Source organism: Scyliorhinus canicula, chromosome 20 (assembly GCF_902713615.1).
Source record: "Scyliorhinus canicula chromosome 20, sScyCan1.1, whole genome shotgun sequence".
Lineage (NCBI taxonomy): Eukaryota > Metazoa > Chordata > Chondrichthyes > Carcharhiniformes > Scyliorhinidae > Scyliorhinus > Scyliorhinus canicula.
The window spans coordinates 83,139,822-83,158,060 of NC_052165.1; the positions used below are offsets into that span (position 1 = coordinate 83,139,822).

Consider the following 18,239-nt stretch of genomic DNA (forward strand, 5'->3'; position numbering starts at 1 on the left):
TGACACCCTGCTGGGGTATGGTTCCACTCAGCCAACCCTTTAATGTGTGGGAGGTGAGACAGTGGAGAGGGCTGAGAGGCATTGGTGAGGGGAGGAAGGAAGTGGGGGGGGGGGGGGGGGGGGGGGGTTCAAAATAACCAGGAAGACAGGAGCACTTTTCTAGCAGCAGGAAGGTGTCAAAGACCATTCTGTCCAGAGGTCAATTCTGCCATTTAAATGATGGATTGAGGATCTCTTCCAACTGCTGTGGTGGGCTCTTTGACAACTGGAACCTCCAGTGAAAACTGATGGCCTGTCTTGAGCTCTGTGAGGGGTGGGGGGAGGGGGGGGGGGTTGATGGTGGGGAGGGGGAGTGGGAGTGGGGGCGGGGGGGGGGAGGGGGAGGGGGGGGAGTTCTTATGATCATCACCCGCCACCTATGCAGAAACAACATTCCACCCCGACAACTCTAAACCTCAACAATCAAGCCCCCAACCTTTGCTGCAGACTGGTTCACTGGCTGAGGTGACACAGCCTCTGTTTTCCATGGTCCCAAGCAGCAACAATGCTGTATCCCTGGGTCAAGTTCAGTCCCAGCAGTGACCACCATTCCTGGTTCCAGCCTTCTGCTGAGTTTTTTGGTCTCTATACTCTCACAAGAGGTCAAACATTTACACCTCAAACAAACACTCGACACTGAACTTATGATATAACACAATCTATTCAGTAAACATGCGTCAAGTACACGATGTATTCAAATTTTTTGCTGTACAACTGGTCGCAATTTGCCTCAACGCTCACAGCTTCAGACATAAGTAAAGATTATCCCTTTGAACTGAATTGGCCAAATTCTTCTCCGAGGTTTGTTCTGTTCATTGAGGCTTCACCCAGGGCGTGGTATGTGTGAGATTGCTCCTATAGGCCATCGCTGATGTGAATAGTCTCTGATGTTTGATTTTTCTACTCTTCTGAACTGTGTCATAGACAGATAAAATGTGTGTTCTGATCCAAACTGCCAAATGATGTCTTTCTTCTAACTGCAAGTCCACACTTCAGACATCGTTCTCCAAATTTCAAATATTGTAGGTACAGGTGCCAGCTCGAGTTCCTACATTTGCATTTTGTAAACGGTTGATCTGTGCATGCAAACTTTCCTTAAATAGACTAGGTCAAAAATCCCTTTAATATGTCTCATTTCAAGTTGACCAAAAAACATCCCATCATGCCTGTAATTAGTTATTTAGCACAAACAGGGCCTTATTGCCACACTTCCAATTGGCCGGTAGATCTTAGAAATGGAGCTCTCAAAGCGATGGGAGCCCTAACAACAACTCATTGCTCGAGAGGAGGTGAACACCAACTGCCCCCCCCCCCCCCCCCCCCCCCCCCCGAGATAACTGAGGTGAGGCTATATTTATACCCAGTTTTCCATCTGATGCATGAGCTCACCGTCACCCTGGCAACATGCCAATCAGTCAGCATAGGTCAAAGTCGATTATTATGTCTCAGGTGCAGTCGTGACTGAAATCAATGGGTGCGATCTACTGGCCTCATTGCGATCGAGTGAGAGTGCAATGCGGCTGGCAGATACCGGAAGAGGTCACCCAGACGCTTCCTGGCAGACTGTACACCTTGCGGTTATACCCAGGTCCCACGAGGTGTCGGAATCAGAATCCAGCCCAAAAGGGGCATAACCAAATGGCACGCCCAAGTAGGTTTTAACCTATGTAGGCGAGCTTACCCCGGATCTACAGGCCTCCTGTGATCTACCAGCCACCCCAGGAGGTGGGCACCGATCAGTACTGACCCACGTAAACGTAGGCCAGGTGGAATGGCACTCAGCAGGTCTCCTAGGCCATCAGAGGCCCCTGCGTTGCCAGGGATAGTGTAAGGTGGCTCCCTGACCCTCTACCTGGAATGCAGGCACCTTGGCACTGCCACCCTGACACTGCCAAGGTTCCTGGGTTCGGTGAGCAGCCATGATCGTGATGAATGGCGGTGCAGGCTCGAAGGGCCAAAAGGCCTCCCCTGCTCCTAACTTCTTTGTATCTATGTATCTATGGATGGCACTGCCAAACTAACAGGAGAACTGCCAGGGTGGGTGCAAGAGTGCCAAGGAGGCACTGCCAAGGGACAGTGCCCAAGTGGGATCATGCCCATGAAAGGAGGCTGGATGGAGGATATGAAAGGTGGGGAGTGCAGGGCAAGTAAGTGAAAGCCTCAGGAAATTGGGGGGTGATGGCTGGGGGGGCCTAGAGGGGAGGGGGCCTGTAATTGGACATGTGGGGGCCTGAAGAGGTGGACCTGTAGGGACCCCGTAGCGGGTTATCCTAACCTGAGGGGTAGTACCCATACTTCTGGGCGGGTGACATTGCCCATGTTTGGGGGGTGTGGGGGAAACACTAGCTCACTTAGAGATCAAGGCACCCTTTAAAAATGGCAGCCCGATCTCTGAGTTCAGCTCCCTAGTGCTGAAAAGAAATTCTAAGTGTGGGATAAACCGGTGAGAAACTCTCCAGGACTCAAAAAAGGGAGTTGTTCGACCAACGAACAGTAGCAACTGTGTGTACCACTGCAAGTTGCACTGACGGAATTCACCAAGACTTATTCAACAGCACCTTCCAAACGTGTGACCTCTACCATCTAGAAGGACAGCAGTAGCAGATACATGGGAACACGTTCCCCTTCAAGTCACTCACCATCCTGACTTAGAACCATATTGCTGTTCTTTTACTGTTGCTCGATCAAATTCTTCAAACTTCCTCCTCAACAGCACCGTGCATGTTCCTACACAATATTGACAGCACCGGTTCAAGAATGTGGTGAGAAATTCCCACCACATTCTCAAGGCAATTAAGGATGGTCAATAAATGTTAGCCTTGCTAGTGATGTCCATGTCCTGTGAAAGAAGTTTTTAAAATTACTTGCTAGTTTATCTCATTTATATTTTTGGGATCTTACTGTGTACAACTTGTCCACTGTGTATCCTGCATCACAACAGTAACATCCAGACATTTCTAAAATATTGAATTGGCTGTAAAGCATTCATAACCTTGAGCTGTCAACGTTGAAATGTCTTTCTGTTTGTCACACTCGCATTCATATTTACTTTGGAGCTCCAAACAGAGCAACATGAATTACAAGTGTCTGTGCTGAGCAGAAAAACACAAGCTGAATTGCTACTTTGTTCTGGGTTAACTGCCCAGAAGATGTAGAATGGTGATGGATCAGGTAACGGAGGAGCTGCTGCTAGCCAAGGAACTGGACCCCAAAAATGAAGAAAGAACAATACACACAGGAATCAGGCCCTTCGGCCCTCTGAGCCTGTAACGGTCATGTAACTACCCTTAGCCAAAACCCTCAGCACTCCCTGGTGCCGTATCCCTCTATACTCATCCTATCCATGTATTTGTTGAGATGCCTTTTGAACGTATTGTATCTGCTTCCACAAACACCCCTGGCAGCGTATTCCAGGCATTCTTGGAGGTATCAGGGAATTATAGGGGGATTATTTTTTGCCACCACCATAATGTTTGTTATGTTGGCAGGGTGAATACCGAGATTCCTCCTTTGTTGGACGATGCTCTCCTAAACTCGGTGGCAGCCAAGTACAAGAAGACAAGTGCCCAGGTTGCTCTGCGTTTCCAGCTTCAGAGGAACACAGTCATAATTCCAAAAAGCTTTAACCCAGAGCGGATTAAGGAAAACTTTGAGGTATGGTTCTGGTTTGTTCTTTTACACGGCTAGATTTAATTGGATATTATATTGAGATATAGCTGCAGTACAGACAGACGTCTGACTGTTCCAGCTGCTGTTTTTGCTTCAGGAAAGCCTCTTCCCAACGGCCTTCATCTAACCCTGTCAGAGTACCTTTTGCCATTATATACTTGTCTAAATGTTCTCTTAAATGCATCTGTATTAAATGACTACAGTAGTCCCCCGTTATAACGCAATACCGCGGTTCGCGATATACGGCGGGGGGGTTTATGGACCCCAACTTACTTGACTCATTTTAAACTCTTTTTGAAACAGCACCTTTTTGAGCCGCGATGATTAGACCGATTAGCAGCGATGATTACCCGCGATGATTAGACCGATTAGCAGCGATTATTACCCGCGATGATTAGACCGATTAGCAGCGATGATCACTGTACTGTAGAACGATTAGCCGCGATGAGTAGCCGCGACCGATTAGCCCAGTTACACAGCCATAAAAGGGATACCTTTTCCAGTGCAGGTATCTTCGAGTTCAGTTGCTGTCGTTCAAAATGTTTAAGCGCAAGTCTTACTCAGTGAGTCAAAAGATACATTTGATAGACCGGCTTCGAAACGGGGAAACGAAGGCAAAATTATCCAGAGAGACTGGTGTACCAGAGTCAACCCTCCGTGGGTGGGTGAAAGATGAGCCCAATTTAAGAGCATATGTTGGGACAGTTTCTCAGAGTGAAGGGCTTAGCAGGAAAAAGGCAAGGAACGCTAGTGACAGTAACTTAGAGAAGGCTGTGTTCACCTGGTTTGTCCAGGAACAGTCTGGTGGCACCCCCCTATCTGGACCTATCATCAGGACTCAGGCTGAGAAGTTCCATCACCAGCTCCACCCAGAGGACAGCAATTTCATAGCCAGCAAGGGTTGGCTCCATCGGTTCCAGAAAAGACATGGGATAGGTGCAGTTACCATCAGTGGTGAACAGAGATCCGCCGACTCAGGAGCCGCAGCAGCCTTTCCCGACATCCTCAAGAACTACATGGTGCAAGAGGAGCTGACCCCAGAGCAACTCTACAATGCAGATGAGTCAGGGCTTTACTGGAAGATGCTGCCTGACAAGACCCTAGCTGTCAAGGATGATGCCCACAAGACTCTGGGGTACAAGCAAGCCAAGAACAGGCTCACCATCCTGTTTGCCAGCAATGCCACGGGAACACACAAGCTGAAGCCATTGATTGTGGGCAAATTCAAGTCTCCTAGATGCTTTCACCACATCAACATGGAGAACCTACCCATTACCTACCGGAACTCTGGCAAAGCCTGGATGACAGCTTCCTTATTTGAGGAGTGGTTCTTCAAGTTCTTCGTACCCAGTGTCAGGGACCACCTTAGAGCCCGCAACTTACCGCAGAAGGCCACACTCCTACTGGACAACTGCTCAGCCCACCCTCAGGGAGATGTTCTCAAGACCAGGGATGGGCAGATCCAAGTGCTCTATCTCCCAAAGAACACCACCAGCAAGATCCAGCCATGTGATGCTGGCATCATTCAGACCTTCAAGTCTGTGTACAAAAAGGAACTGATCCTGGAAATGATAGACTCTCCTCTCACTGTCTCAGATTACCTGAAAGCCATCACCATCAAGGATGCCTGTTATCTGGCAGGGAAGGCCTGGGGAGCTGTGACAGAGAAGACCATCGCCAACTGCTGGAACAAGGCCCTAGGAGCAGCACTCCCACGACCCCAACATTACCCGGATGAAGAGGATTTCGTAGGCTTTACTGAAGCAGAGATCAGGGCAGCTGAGGAGAGGCTAGAGGACCAACTGGATGAGAGCCTAACACTCCAGGATTGGGTGGACAGGTGGTCAGCAGCAGAGGACGACATGGCACCCGCAGAAATATTCACAGAGGAGGAGATCATCGACCAGGTCACCCAAGAGGAGGCAGAAGAAGAAGAAGAACCCCAGCCCACAGTGGCAAAGAGCCACTCGGATGCCATCACGCACCTGAAGTGGCTCATAGCATACACAGAGCAGCAAGACTTCGACCCAATATACATCCTGCACCTGAAGAACCTCCAGAGGCAAGCACAAGTCAAGATGAGGAAGGGGATGCGCCAGAGGAAACTCACAGACTTTTTAAAATGATTTTTAAAAATATGCGTGTAAGTACAATTTTAAGTATATTATTGTATGTATACTGTATATTATTGTATATATTTTAATAAATTTAAAACTTGATTTAAGACTTGAACGAACTTTGCTGTTTCTTATTTAAAACGCCCTTCCATTCAGCAATGTTCAGCATAGTCAGCGATGTTTCCTCTCGTTCATTCATTTCGATATCCGCCATCTTGGATATCCGCGGCTCGGTTACAACGCGGGTGGCTGTCTTGGACCCGAACACCCGCGTTATAACGGGGGACTACTGTATTTCTGAAAGATCCATATTTCCAAGTATGGAAAGATGTCCCCATTAATTACAGACCAGCCAGTTTAACATCAGTGGTGGACAAGCTTCTAGAAACAATTCATAGAATCATAGAATCCCTACAGTGCAGAAAGAGGCCATTCGGCACTGACCCTCCAAAGGAGCACGCTACTTGGACTCACGCACCCATGCTATCCCCGTAACCCCAACTAACCTTTTTTGGACACAAAGGGGCAATTTAACATGGCCAATCCACCTAATCTGCACATCTTTCCACCGTTGGAGGAAACAGGAGCAGACACGGGAGAAAGTGCAAACTCCTCACAGACAGCCTGGAATTGAACCTGCGTCTCTGACACAGTGAGGCAGCAGTGCTAACCACTGTACCACTGTGCTGTTCACTTATTTGGGATAGAATGAGTAATCACCATGAAAAATTTGTGTTGATTAGGAAGATCCAGCATGAATTTCTAAAGGGGAAATCATGATTCACTAACTAACTGGTTTCTATAGCCCTTGGGCGAAAGGGATCAAGGGATATGGGGGGGGGCGGGGGGAGACGGGATCAGGGTATGGAACTTGATGACAGCCATGATCATAATGAGTGACGGAGCAGTCTCGAAGGGTCGAATGGCCTCCTCCTGCTTATATTTTCTATATATATGTTTTCAAGATGCTGGAGTTTTTTAAGCAGGTAATAAAAAGGGTCGATGAAGATGATGCTACTGTACATGGACTTTCAGAAGGCATTCATTATAGTGCCATACAACAGACTTGTGAGAAAAGTTATAGCTCATGGATTAAAGGAAGCAGAGTAATGGCAAATTTTTCAGACAGAAGAAAGGTTTCTCCTGAGGTCAGTGTTCAGACCTTTGCTTTTCCTGATATATATTAAAGCTTGGTGTTCTAATTCCATTCCATCGCATAGTCGTGAACGAAGGCAGACTTTTGTCTGTTTTCATAGCTAGTAATTTCCATAACTAGTCTGTCACCAGGGGCTTACAGCTTGAGGGGCGTCACTTCACATCAAACGTCTTTAATGTCTGATGCCACCTTTCTAACACACCCTGCGATCCTGGATGGAACACAGTTGATTTAAATTGTTTTGTCCTAAGCTATCCATAACTTTTTTGACTAACCTTGAGGTAAAATTTGATCCTTGATCTGATTGTATTTCTGTGGGTAGTCCGTATCTAGTAAAGAATTTTAAGTGACTCCTCCATAATCTTTTTGCCTGTAATATTGCGTGCTGTAATGGCCTCTGGAAACCTATTAGACACATCCATTATTCATAGGTCATAGAATTTACAGTGCAGAAAGAGGCCATTCGGCCCATCGAGTCTGCACCGGCTCATGGAAAAAGCACCTTACCCAAGGTCAACACCTCCACCCTATCCCCACAACCCAGTAACCCCACCCAACACTAGAACATAGAACATAGAACATAGAACAGTACAGCACAGAACAGGCCCTTCGGCCCTCAATGTTGCGCCAAGCCATGATCACCCTACTCAAACCCACGTATCCACCCTATACCCGTAACCCAACAACCCCCCCTTAACCTTACTTTTATTAGGACACTACGGGCAATTTAGCATGGCCAATCCACCTAACCCGCACATCTTTGGACTGTGGGAGGAAACCGGAGCACCTGGAGGAAACCCACGCACACAGGGGGAGGACGTGCAGACTCCGCACAGACAGTGACCCAAGCCGGAATCTACAGTGCTACTGTGCTGCCAAAGTAGCCAAAAGATAGTCAAATTATAGACAAAAGATATTGATTCTCACTTTTTGTTTTAGGAAGCTGTCCTATACAATCAATTGGTTCCCTTGTAAAGGGTTTCTTAAATGCTGGAATGGGTAGTACGGGTGCTGGGTTTTATCACTGCTTGAGGTTTCCGTATCACTTGACATGTGTGACATTATCGACAAAATGTAACTACATGTTTATGTAGTCCAGGCCAATAAAAATGTGTTTTCGTATTTTAGCTTGAGTTTTCCTTACTCCCACATAACCTCCCACTGGTACCTCATATGCTACTCGCAACACCCCCTTCCTATACCCTACCGGCAATACGACTTGATGAACTTCTGCCCAGTTCAGACTCCGCACAGACAGGGAGCTAGGGCTTTTCTCTATGGAGCGTAGGAGGATGAGAGGTGACTTAATAGAGGTTTATAAGATGATGAGGGGGATAGATAGAGTGGACGTTCAGAGACTATTTCCTCTGGTGGATGTAGCTGTTACAAGGGTGCATAACTATAAGGTTCAGGGTGGGAGATATAGGAGGGATGTCCGAGGTAGGTTCTTTACTCAGAGAGTGGTTAGGGTGTGGAATGGACTGCCTGCTGTGATAGTGGAGTCGGACACTTTAGGAAATTTCAAACGGTTTTTTGGATACGCAAATGGAGCACACCAGAATGACGGGAGTGGGATAGCTTGATCTTAGTTTCGGACAAAGCTCGGCACAACATTGAGGGCCGAAGGGCCTGTTCTGTGCTGTACTGTTCTATGTTCTATGAAACTGGCTAACAGTTACTGGATCTGCTGGAACCTCTCAATTTGTTCATTGCCTTGACGGGTTTTCAACCTGACCCGATAACAGATCTCTCACTCCTTATCCAACTCGGACTGAGGTGTGTTCATGATCAAATAGTGACTACACAGAATTGGGGAGTGGAGGGGGGAGCAGGGGGTGGAGAGTGAAGCAACAGCAGAGTGAGAAAGTCAAGAATTTTGAGTAAGTGGGAATATGGTCCAGAGGGGCCAGAAGCTGTTACTTTCATGTATTTGTCAAGATGCCCCTTAAGATGCCACTATCGTCCCTGCTTCCACCACCTCATCCGGCAGCGAGTTCCAGGCACCCACTACCCTCTGTGTAAAAGAACTTACCTCGTACATCTCTAAACCTTGCCGCTCGAACCTTTAACCTATTCCACCCCCCCCCCCCCCCTCCCCCTCCCGAGTAATTGACCCCTCTACCCTCGGAAAAAGTCTCTGACTATCCATTCTGTCTATGCCTCTCGTAATTTTGTAGACCTCTATCAGGTCACCCCCTCAACCGCCTTCGTTCCAGTGAGATCAAACCAAGTTTATTCAACCTCTCTTCATAGCTAATGACCTCCATACCAGGCATCATCCCGGTAAACCTCTTCTGCACCCTCTCTAAAGCCTCCACATCCTTCTGGTAGTGTGGCGACCAGAATTGAGCACTATATTCCAAGTGTGCCCAAACTAAGGTTCTATACGGATGCAACATGACTTGCCAATTCTTACACTCAATGCTCCAGCCAATGAAGGCAAGCATGCCGTATTCCTTCTTGACTACCTTCTCCACCTGTGTTGCCCCTTTCAGTGACCTGTGGACCTGTACACCTAGATCTCTCTGACTGTCAGTACTCTTGAGGGTTCTACCGTTCATTGTATATTCCCTACCTGTATTAGACCTTCCAAAATGCATTACCTCACATTTGTCCGGATTAAACTCCATCTGCCATCTCGCCAAGTCTCTAAACGATCTAAATCTTGCTGTAGCCTCTGACAGTCCTCCTTACTATCCGCAATTCCACCAACCTTGGTGTCGTCCGCAAACTTACTGATCAGACCAGTTACATTTTTCTCCAAATCATTTTTGTATACTACGAACAGCAAAGGTCCCAGCACTGATCTCTGTGGAACACCACTAGTCGTAGCCCTCCAATCAGAAAAGCACTCTTTCATTGCTACTCTCTGCCTTTTATGACCTAGCCAGTTCTGTATCCACCTTGCCAGCTCACCTCTGATCCCATGTGACTTCACCTTTTGTACCAGTCTGCCATGAGGGACCTTGTCAAAGGCCTTACTGAAATCCATACAGACAACATCCACTGCCCTACCTGCATCAATCATCTTTGTGACCGCCTCGAAAAATTCTATCAAGTTAGTGAGACACGACCTCCCCTTCACAAAACCGTGCTGCCTCTCACTAATACGACCACTTCCTTCCAAATGGGAGTAGATCCTGTCTAGAAGAATTCTCTCCTGTAATTTCCCTCCCACTAATGTAAGGATCACCGCCTTGTAATTCCCTGGATTATCCTTGCTACCCTTCTAAAACAAAGAAACAACATTGGCTATTGTCTGTTCTCCAGTCCTCCGGGACATCACCTGTGGATTCAAAGATTTCTGTCAAGGCCTCAGCAATTTCCTCTCTTGCCTCCTTCAGTATTCTGGGGTAGATCCCATCAGGCCCTGGGGACTTATCCACCTTAATATTTTTCAAGACGCCCAACACCTCATCCTTTTGGATCTCAATGTGACCCAGGTTATCTACACACCCTTCTCCAGACTCAACATCCACCAATTCCTTCTCTTTGGTGAATACTGATGCAAAGTATTCATTTAGTACCTCACCCATTTCCTCTGGCTCCACACATAGATTCCCTCCTGTGTCCTTCAGTGGGCCAACCCTTTCCCTGGCTACCCTCTTGCTTTGAATGTACGTGTAGAAAGCTTTGGGATTTTCCTTAACCCTATTTGCCAATTACTTTTCCTGACCCCTTGCTTAAGTTCCTTCCTACTTTCCTTATATTCCACCCAGGCTTCATCTGTTCCCAGCCTTCTCGCCCTGAAAAATGCCTCCTTTTTCTTTTTGACGAGGCCTACAATATCTCTCGTTATCCAAGGATCCCGAAATTTGCTGTATTTATCCTTCTTCCTCACCAGGAACATGCCAGTCCTGAATTCTTTTCAACTGACATTTGAAAGCCTCCCACACGTCAGATGTCGATTTACCCTCAAACATCTGCCCCCAATCTATGTTCTTCAGTTCCCGCCTAATATTGTTATAATTAGCCTTCCCCCAATTTAGCACATTCACCCTAGGACCACTCTTATCCTTGTCCACCAGCACTTTAATACTTACTGAACTGTGGTCACTGTTCCCGAAATGCTCCCCGACTGAAACTTCTACCACCTGGCAGGGCTCATTTCCCAATACCAGGTCCAGTACAGCCCCTTCCCTAGTTGAACTATCAACATATTATTTTAAGAAACCCTCCTGGATGCTCCTTACAAACTCCAAGCCCCGAGCACTAAGTGAGTCCCAATCAATATTGGGGAAGTTAAAGTCTCCCATTACAACAACCCTGTTGCTTTTACTCCTTTCCAAAATCTGTCTACCTATCTGCTCCTCTATCTCCCGCTGGCTGTTGGGAGGCCTGTAGTAAACCCCCAACATTGTGACTGCACCCTTCTTATTCCTGATCTCTACCCATCTAGCCTAGCTGCCCTCTGAGGTGTCCTCCTGCAGTACAGCTGTGATATTCTCCCTAGCCAGTTGTGCAACTCCTCCACCCCTTTTACATCCCCTTTATTCCACCTGAAACATTTAAATCCTGGAACGTTTAGCTGCCAATCCTGTCCTTCCCTCAAACAGGTCTCTGTAATGGCAGCAACATCATAGTTCCATGTACTAATCCAACCAGTGCAGAAGGAGGCCATTTGGCCCATCAAGTCTACACCGGCCCTTGGAAAGAGCACCCTACCTTAGCCGCACACCTCCACCCTATCCCCGTAACCACACCTAACCATTTTTTGGACACTAAGGGGCATTTTAGCATGGCCAATCAACCTAACCTGCACATCTTTGGACTGTGGGAAGAAACTGGAGCACCTGGAGGAAACCCACGCAGACACAGGGAGAACGTGCAGACTCCGCACAGACAGTGACCCAAGCTGGGAATGGAACCTGGAACCCTAGCGCTGTGAAGCAACAGTGCTGACCGCTGTGCTACCATGCCGCCCTTCATATGCACTTCAGGCCACCAGTCCCGCTGTTTTCAGCAACATCTCCCTGTGTGGTATTCCTCAGAGCCATAGTGACCCTATTTCCCAGTTCCCCCTCAATGTTTTCACCTTCTGACCTAATGCTCCGGTACCCACTCCCCCGCCATACTATTTTAAACCCTCCCGTGTTACACGAGCAAACCTCGCAGCCAGGATATTTATGCCTCCAGTTTAGATGCAACCCTTCTTATACAGGTCACACCTGCCCCGGAAGAGCTCCCGATAACTGAAACCCTCCCTCCTACACCAGCTGTTCAGCCACTTATTTAGCTGCTCTAGCTTCCTATTTCTAGCCTCACTAGCACATGGCACAGGGAATAATGCCAAGATTACAACCCTTGAGGTCCTGTCTTTTTTTCTGCCTAGCTCCCTGAACTCCTGCTGCAGGACCTCATCCTCCTTCCTGCCTGTGTCATTAGTACCAATATGTACCACGACCTCTGTCTGTTTGCCCTCCCCCTTCAGGATGCCCACTACCCTTGCTGAGACATTCTGGACCCTGGCACCAGGGAGGGAATATACCATCCTTGAGTCTCTTTCACGTCCACAGAAGCGCCTATCAGTTCCCCTGACTATAGAGTCCCCTATGACTATTGCTCTTCTGCACTTTGACCCTCCCTGCTGAACATCAGAGCCAGCCATGGTGCCATTACTCTAGCTGCTGCTGTTTTCTCCTGATAGGCTACCACCCCTGTCAGTATCCAAAGGGGTATACCTGTTCGAGAAGGGGACATCCACAGGGGATCCCTGCACTGACTACCTGCCACTTCTGGTGGTCACCCATCTCTCTACCTGCACCTTGGGTGAGATTACATTGATATAACTGCTATCTATGACGCTTTCTGCCACCTGCATGTTCCTAAATGCAGCCAACTGCTGCTCCAACTGAATCATGCGGTCTGTGAGGAGCCCCAGTTGGGTGCACTTTCTGCAGATTAAGCCATCTGTGACACTGGAAGCCTCCCGGACCAGCTCACAGTCAGAATACTGAACCCCTCAAATTGACATTGCGTTAATTAATTAGCAAATTAAATTTTTAAAAAGGGCTTTCGTCCTTGTTCTCCTCATTGCTCAATTTTCTTTTTTACAATTTCTTAGATTTTTGACTTTTCTTTGACTAATGAAGAAATGAAGCTGATCAGCGCTCTCAATAGGAATGAACGATATGTCCAACTACTCATGTAAGTCTCTCGTGTCCAGACCATTACCTTCACTTTAACTACAGCCTCAATCTGTTTAAAAGCAAAATTATTATTACTGGTCAACCACACCCAATCCTGATGGCTCAGGGGAGCAGAGAACATAGAACATAAAACGATACAGCGCAGTACAGGCCCTTTGGCCCATGATGTTGCACTGACATGAGAAGTCAAAAACTAAAGGCCATCTAACCGACACTATGCCATTATCATCCATATGCTTATCCAATAAACTTTTAAATGCCCTCAATGTTGGCGAGTTCACTACTGTTGCAGGGAGGGAATTCCACGGCCTCACCACTCTTTGTGTAAAAAACCCACCTCTGACCTCTGTCCTATATCTATTACCCCTCAATTTAAGGCTATGTCCCCTCGTGCTAGCCACCTCCAACTGCGGGAGAAGGCTCTTACTGTCCACCCTATCTAACCCTCTGATCATTTTGTATGCCTCTATTAAGTCACCTCTTAACCGTCTTCTCTCTAACGAAAACAACCTCAAGTCCATCAGCCTTTCCTCATAAGATTTTCCCTCCATACCAGGCAACATCCTGGTAAATCTCCTCTGCACCCGTTCCAAAGTTTCCACGTCCTTCCTATAATGAGGTGACCAGAACTGTACGCAATACTCCAAATGCGGCCGTACCAGAGTTTTGTACAGCTGCAACATGACCTCATGGCTCCGGAACTCAATCCCTCTACCAATAAAGGCCAACACACCATAGGCCTTCTTCACAACCCTATCAACCTGGGTGGCAACTTTCAGGGATCTATGTACATGGACACCGAGATCCCTCTGCTCATCCACACTGCCAAGAATTTTACCATTAGCCAAATATTCCACATTCCTGTTATTCTTTCCAAAGTGAATCACCTCACACTTCTCTACATTAAACTCCATTTGCCACCTCTCAGCCCAGCTCTGCAGCTTATCTATGTCCCTCTGTAACCTGCAACATCCTTCCACACTGTCTACAACTCCACCGACTTTAGTGTCGTCTGCAAATTTACTCACCCAACCTTCTGTGCCCTCCTCTAGGTCATTTATAAAAATGACAAACAGCAACGGCCCCAGAACAGATCCTTGTGGTACGCCACTCGTAACTGAACTCCATTCTCAACATTTGCCATCAACCACCACCCTCTGTCTTCTTTCAACTAGCCAATTTCTGATCCACATCTCTGAATCACCCTCAATCCCCAGCCTCCGTATTTACTGCAATAGCCGACCGTGAGGAAACTTATCAAACGCTTTACTGAAATCCATATACACCACATCAACTGCTCTACCCTCGTCTACCTGTTCAGTCACCTTCTCAAAGAACTCGATAAGGTTTGTGAGGCATGACCTACCCTTCACAAAACCTGCTGACTATCCCTAATCATATTATTCCTATCTAGATGATTATAAATCGTATCTCTTATAATCCTCTCCAAGACTTTACCCACAACTCTACTCCCCTTCTTGAACAAAGGGACCACATTTGCTACCCTTCAGTCCTCTGGAACTATTCCTGTAGCCAATGATGACATAAAAATGAAAGCCAAAGGCTCAGCAATCTCTTCCCTGGCTTCCCAGAGAATCCTAGGATAAATCCCATCAGGCCCCGGGGACTTATCTATTTTCACCTTGTCCAGAATTGCCAACACTTCTTCCCTACGCACCTCAATGCCATCTATTCTAATAGCCTGGGTCTCAGCATTCTCCTCCATAACATTATCTTTTTCCTGAGTGAATAGTGACGAAAAGTATTCATTTAGTATCTCGCTTATCTCCTCAGCCTCCACACACAACTTCCCACCACTGTCCTTGACTGGCCCTTCTCTTACCCTAGTCATTCTTTTATTCCTGACATACCTATAGAAAGCTTTTGGGTTTTCCTTGATCCTACCTGCCAAAGACTTCTCATGTCCCCTCCTTGCTCGTCTTAGCTCTCTCTTTAGATCCTTCCTCGCTTCCTTGTAACTATCAAGCGCCCCAACTGAAACTTCACGCCTCATCTTCACATAGGCCTCCTTCTTCCTCTTAACAAGAGATTCCACTTCTTTGGTAAACCACGGTTCCCTTGCTCTACCCCTTCCTCCCTGCCTGACTGGTACGTACTTATCAAGAACACGCAATAGCTGTTCCTTGAACAAGCTCCACATATCCAGTGTGCCCAACCCTTGCAGCCTACTTCTCCAACCAACACATCCTAAGTCATGTCTAATGGCATCATAATTGCCCTTCCCCCAGCTATAACTCTTGGCCTGCGGGGTATACTTATCCCTTTCCATCACTAACGTAAAGGTCACCGAATTGTGGTCACTGTTTCCAAAGTGCTCACGTACCTCCAGATCTAACACCTGGCCTGGTTCATTACCCAAAACCAAATCCAATGTGGCCTCGCCTCTTGTTGGCCTGTCAACATATTGTGTCAGGAAACCCTCCTGCACACATTGTACAAAGAACGACCCATCTAATGTACTCGAACTATATCTTTTCCAGTCAATATTTGGAAAGTTAAAGTCTCCCATTACAACTGCCCTGTTACTTTCGCTCTTTTCCAGAATCATCTTCGCCATCCTTTCCTCTACATCCCTAGAACTATTAGGTGGCCTACAGAAAACTCCCAACAGGGTGACCTCTCCTTTCCTGTTTCTAACCTCATCCCATACTACCTCGGAAGAAGAGTCCCCATCTAGCATCCTTTCCGCCACCGTAATACTGTCCTTGACTAGCAGCGCCACACCTCCCCCTCTTTTGCCCCCTTCTCTGAGCTTACTAAAACACCTAAACCCCGGAACCTGCAACAACCATTCCTGTCCCTGCTCTATCCATGTCTCTGAAATGGCCACAACATCGAAGTCCCAGGTACCAACCCATGCTGCCAGTTCCCCTACCTTATTTCGTATACTCCTGGCATTGAAGTAGAAATGCTCCATTTGCTGTGATTCTGTTCAATTCAAGTAGACTGATTTAATCCGACCCCAATTCTAAAAATCTCACCCGCCAACAAAACTTTCCATTCACAATCACTGGATAACCATCAACAGTCTGTTGATGTTCTTTCCACCTCCTCCATTGGCACCGAGGCCAACTGGACCATCTTTATTACCATTCAGTAGCTGCCAATAACAAACCTGGCAAATCAGGACTGCTTGGCTCAGTTGTGCGATCTGTGTTCGTGGTGAAGCTCAGTCTACCTTTGGTTTTATCTTGTTGCCTTATCCTAATCCATCATTTCTCTTCCAATTCTGTAGGTGGAAAGATCACCCTGAGTATCCTTTCAATGATGAATATTGAACTGGGCGGTCTGCTCAGCGACCTGGAAGGATGGAGGAGTGATGCAGTGTTCCTGAATGAAGCCGTCGACATACAATGTGCAAATACTTTCAACGTAGACAAATAATTAGAAATAAAAATAAATTCTATCATATTTTATTTGTCCAGCTTGTCTACATCTCGAATCAAATGTAGGAGATATAGGAGGGATGTCTGTGATAGGTTCTTTACTCAGAAAGTGGTTAGGGTGTGGAATGGACTGCCTGCTGTGATAGTGGAGGCGGACACGTTAGGAACCTTCAAGCGGTTATTGGATAGGCACATGGAGCACACCAGAATGACAGGGAGTGGGATAGCTTGATCTTGGTGTGGTGATCACAAGTTAACTAGATGCAATACAACTGAGCAAACACTAGAGGGAGCACGGAAGAGCCATACAAATACACCGGGACAGGAAGTGAGGACACAGTCCACGGAAGGCAGAACTGGTAGCAGGACACAGACACACGAGCTAGTAGCATTTAAGGTAGCCGTCGGTTAAGCTCTGAAGAGAGAACGAATTCACAATAAAGCATCTTCTCCACATTTGAGACTACGAGCTTTATTAAGACTCGAGGAACAACACATGGTACCCAGGAGTGGCTTCAGATGCTTACTACAGGACAACTCAGTGGCAGACACAGAAAGAACAAAATGGCATGGAAATCTCCTACTGGACATTCGACTTGGGAAGACATCGCTGATGGGAGGATGTGCCTTGGATACCCACTTCAGCTGGACACGACTGGAAATGTAAGAAGTGTCTGGAAAAGGTTTAAACAATGGTTCGATTTCGGTATCATAGCAAATGATGCAGCAGCAGCCTCAGACGAAATTAAAATAGCAATGCTCATCGAAGGACATGAAGCTAGGAAAGTTTATAATGGATTTAAATACTCAAAAGGTGAAGACAGAAACAGCTTACAAACAATACTAAACAAATTTGAAGAGTACTGTAAAGAATTTGAACAGCAAGGCATGCTCAGAGGCCAAACTGCACAGAGACTGAGTGATGCAAAACAAAAAATCACGAAAAGAACAAGAAATCGCGAATGAAAAGTACAGATCAAAAAGAAGAAATAACATGAATTTTTCACAAAGCCAAAACGCTGAAATCCAGTCCAGATCGGAAAGAAAAGGTAACTTACAACTTTTAGAAAGAAAAAACGCTGAAATCCGCGATAAAATGGCGTCGGAACACATTTTGCAGTCTCGGGCAAGCAAAAAACTACAAATTGCGTCTGCGCATGCGCTGGAACCGGAAGCCGCGCATGCGCAGTTTACAAAAGATCGCGGCGCCGATCGTTATGCGCATGCGCAAGCCGCGCATGCGCAGTCAAAAAAAGTCTTCGTCGCGGACCGTCATGCGCATGCGCAAGCCGCGCATGCGCAATGGACACCGAACCGCACAAGGAAAGAAAGCCGATTTGCGCATGTGCAAGTCGTTCCTACGCGTGACGTCATGACGTCTGAGAATCCTGACCACGCCCACTTAAAAGGGAAATGCCCGAAAATTGAAAACAAGACACTTAAAGTGGTAAAACCAATTTTTCTTGCCTCAGAACACAAAAAAACGCCTGAACTTAAACCAACAGTGAAAAACAACTTGCACAAAACCTTGGAAAAAGCTGCCTTCACCACACACAGTGAAGCGAACAAAAAGAATTCCGAAACAACAAAAGATGATTTGTTTTTCCACGATTACTTCTCAGACCTGACTGGGTCAGTCGGATATGCTTATCACAGCATCAGCGACACGGTCGCAAAGTACAACACGAACCAACTCGTGGTA

At 46.9% G+C, this 18,239-nt stretch overlaps 1 protein-coding gene across 4 annotated transcripts in view; it reads left to right on the top strand.

Moving 5' to 3' along the window:
• Positions 1–16,562, top strand: part of LOC119955164 (aldo-keto reductase family 1 member D1-like) — a 97,526-nt gene extending 80,964 nt beyond the window's left edge. For 3 of the 4 annotated variants that reach the window (XM_038781122.1, XM_038781119.1, XM_038781121.1), the window contains exons 7-9: positions 3,528–3,693; positions 13,046–13,128; positions 16,387–16,562. In XM_038781122.1, the coding sequence (XP_038637050.1) occupies positions 3,528–3,693; positions 13,046–13,128; positions 16,387–16,429 (292 nt within the window). In that variant the 3' untranslated portion in view covers positions 16,430–16,562. The remainder of the gene's footprint in view (positions 1–3,527; positions 3,694–13,045; positions 13,129–16,386) is intronic. The other variant, XM_038781120.1, reaches the window with a different exon arrangement.
• Positions 16,563–18,239: the final 1,677 nt, after the last annotated feature.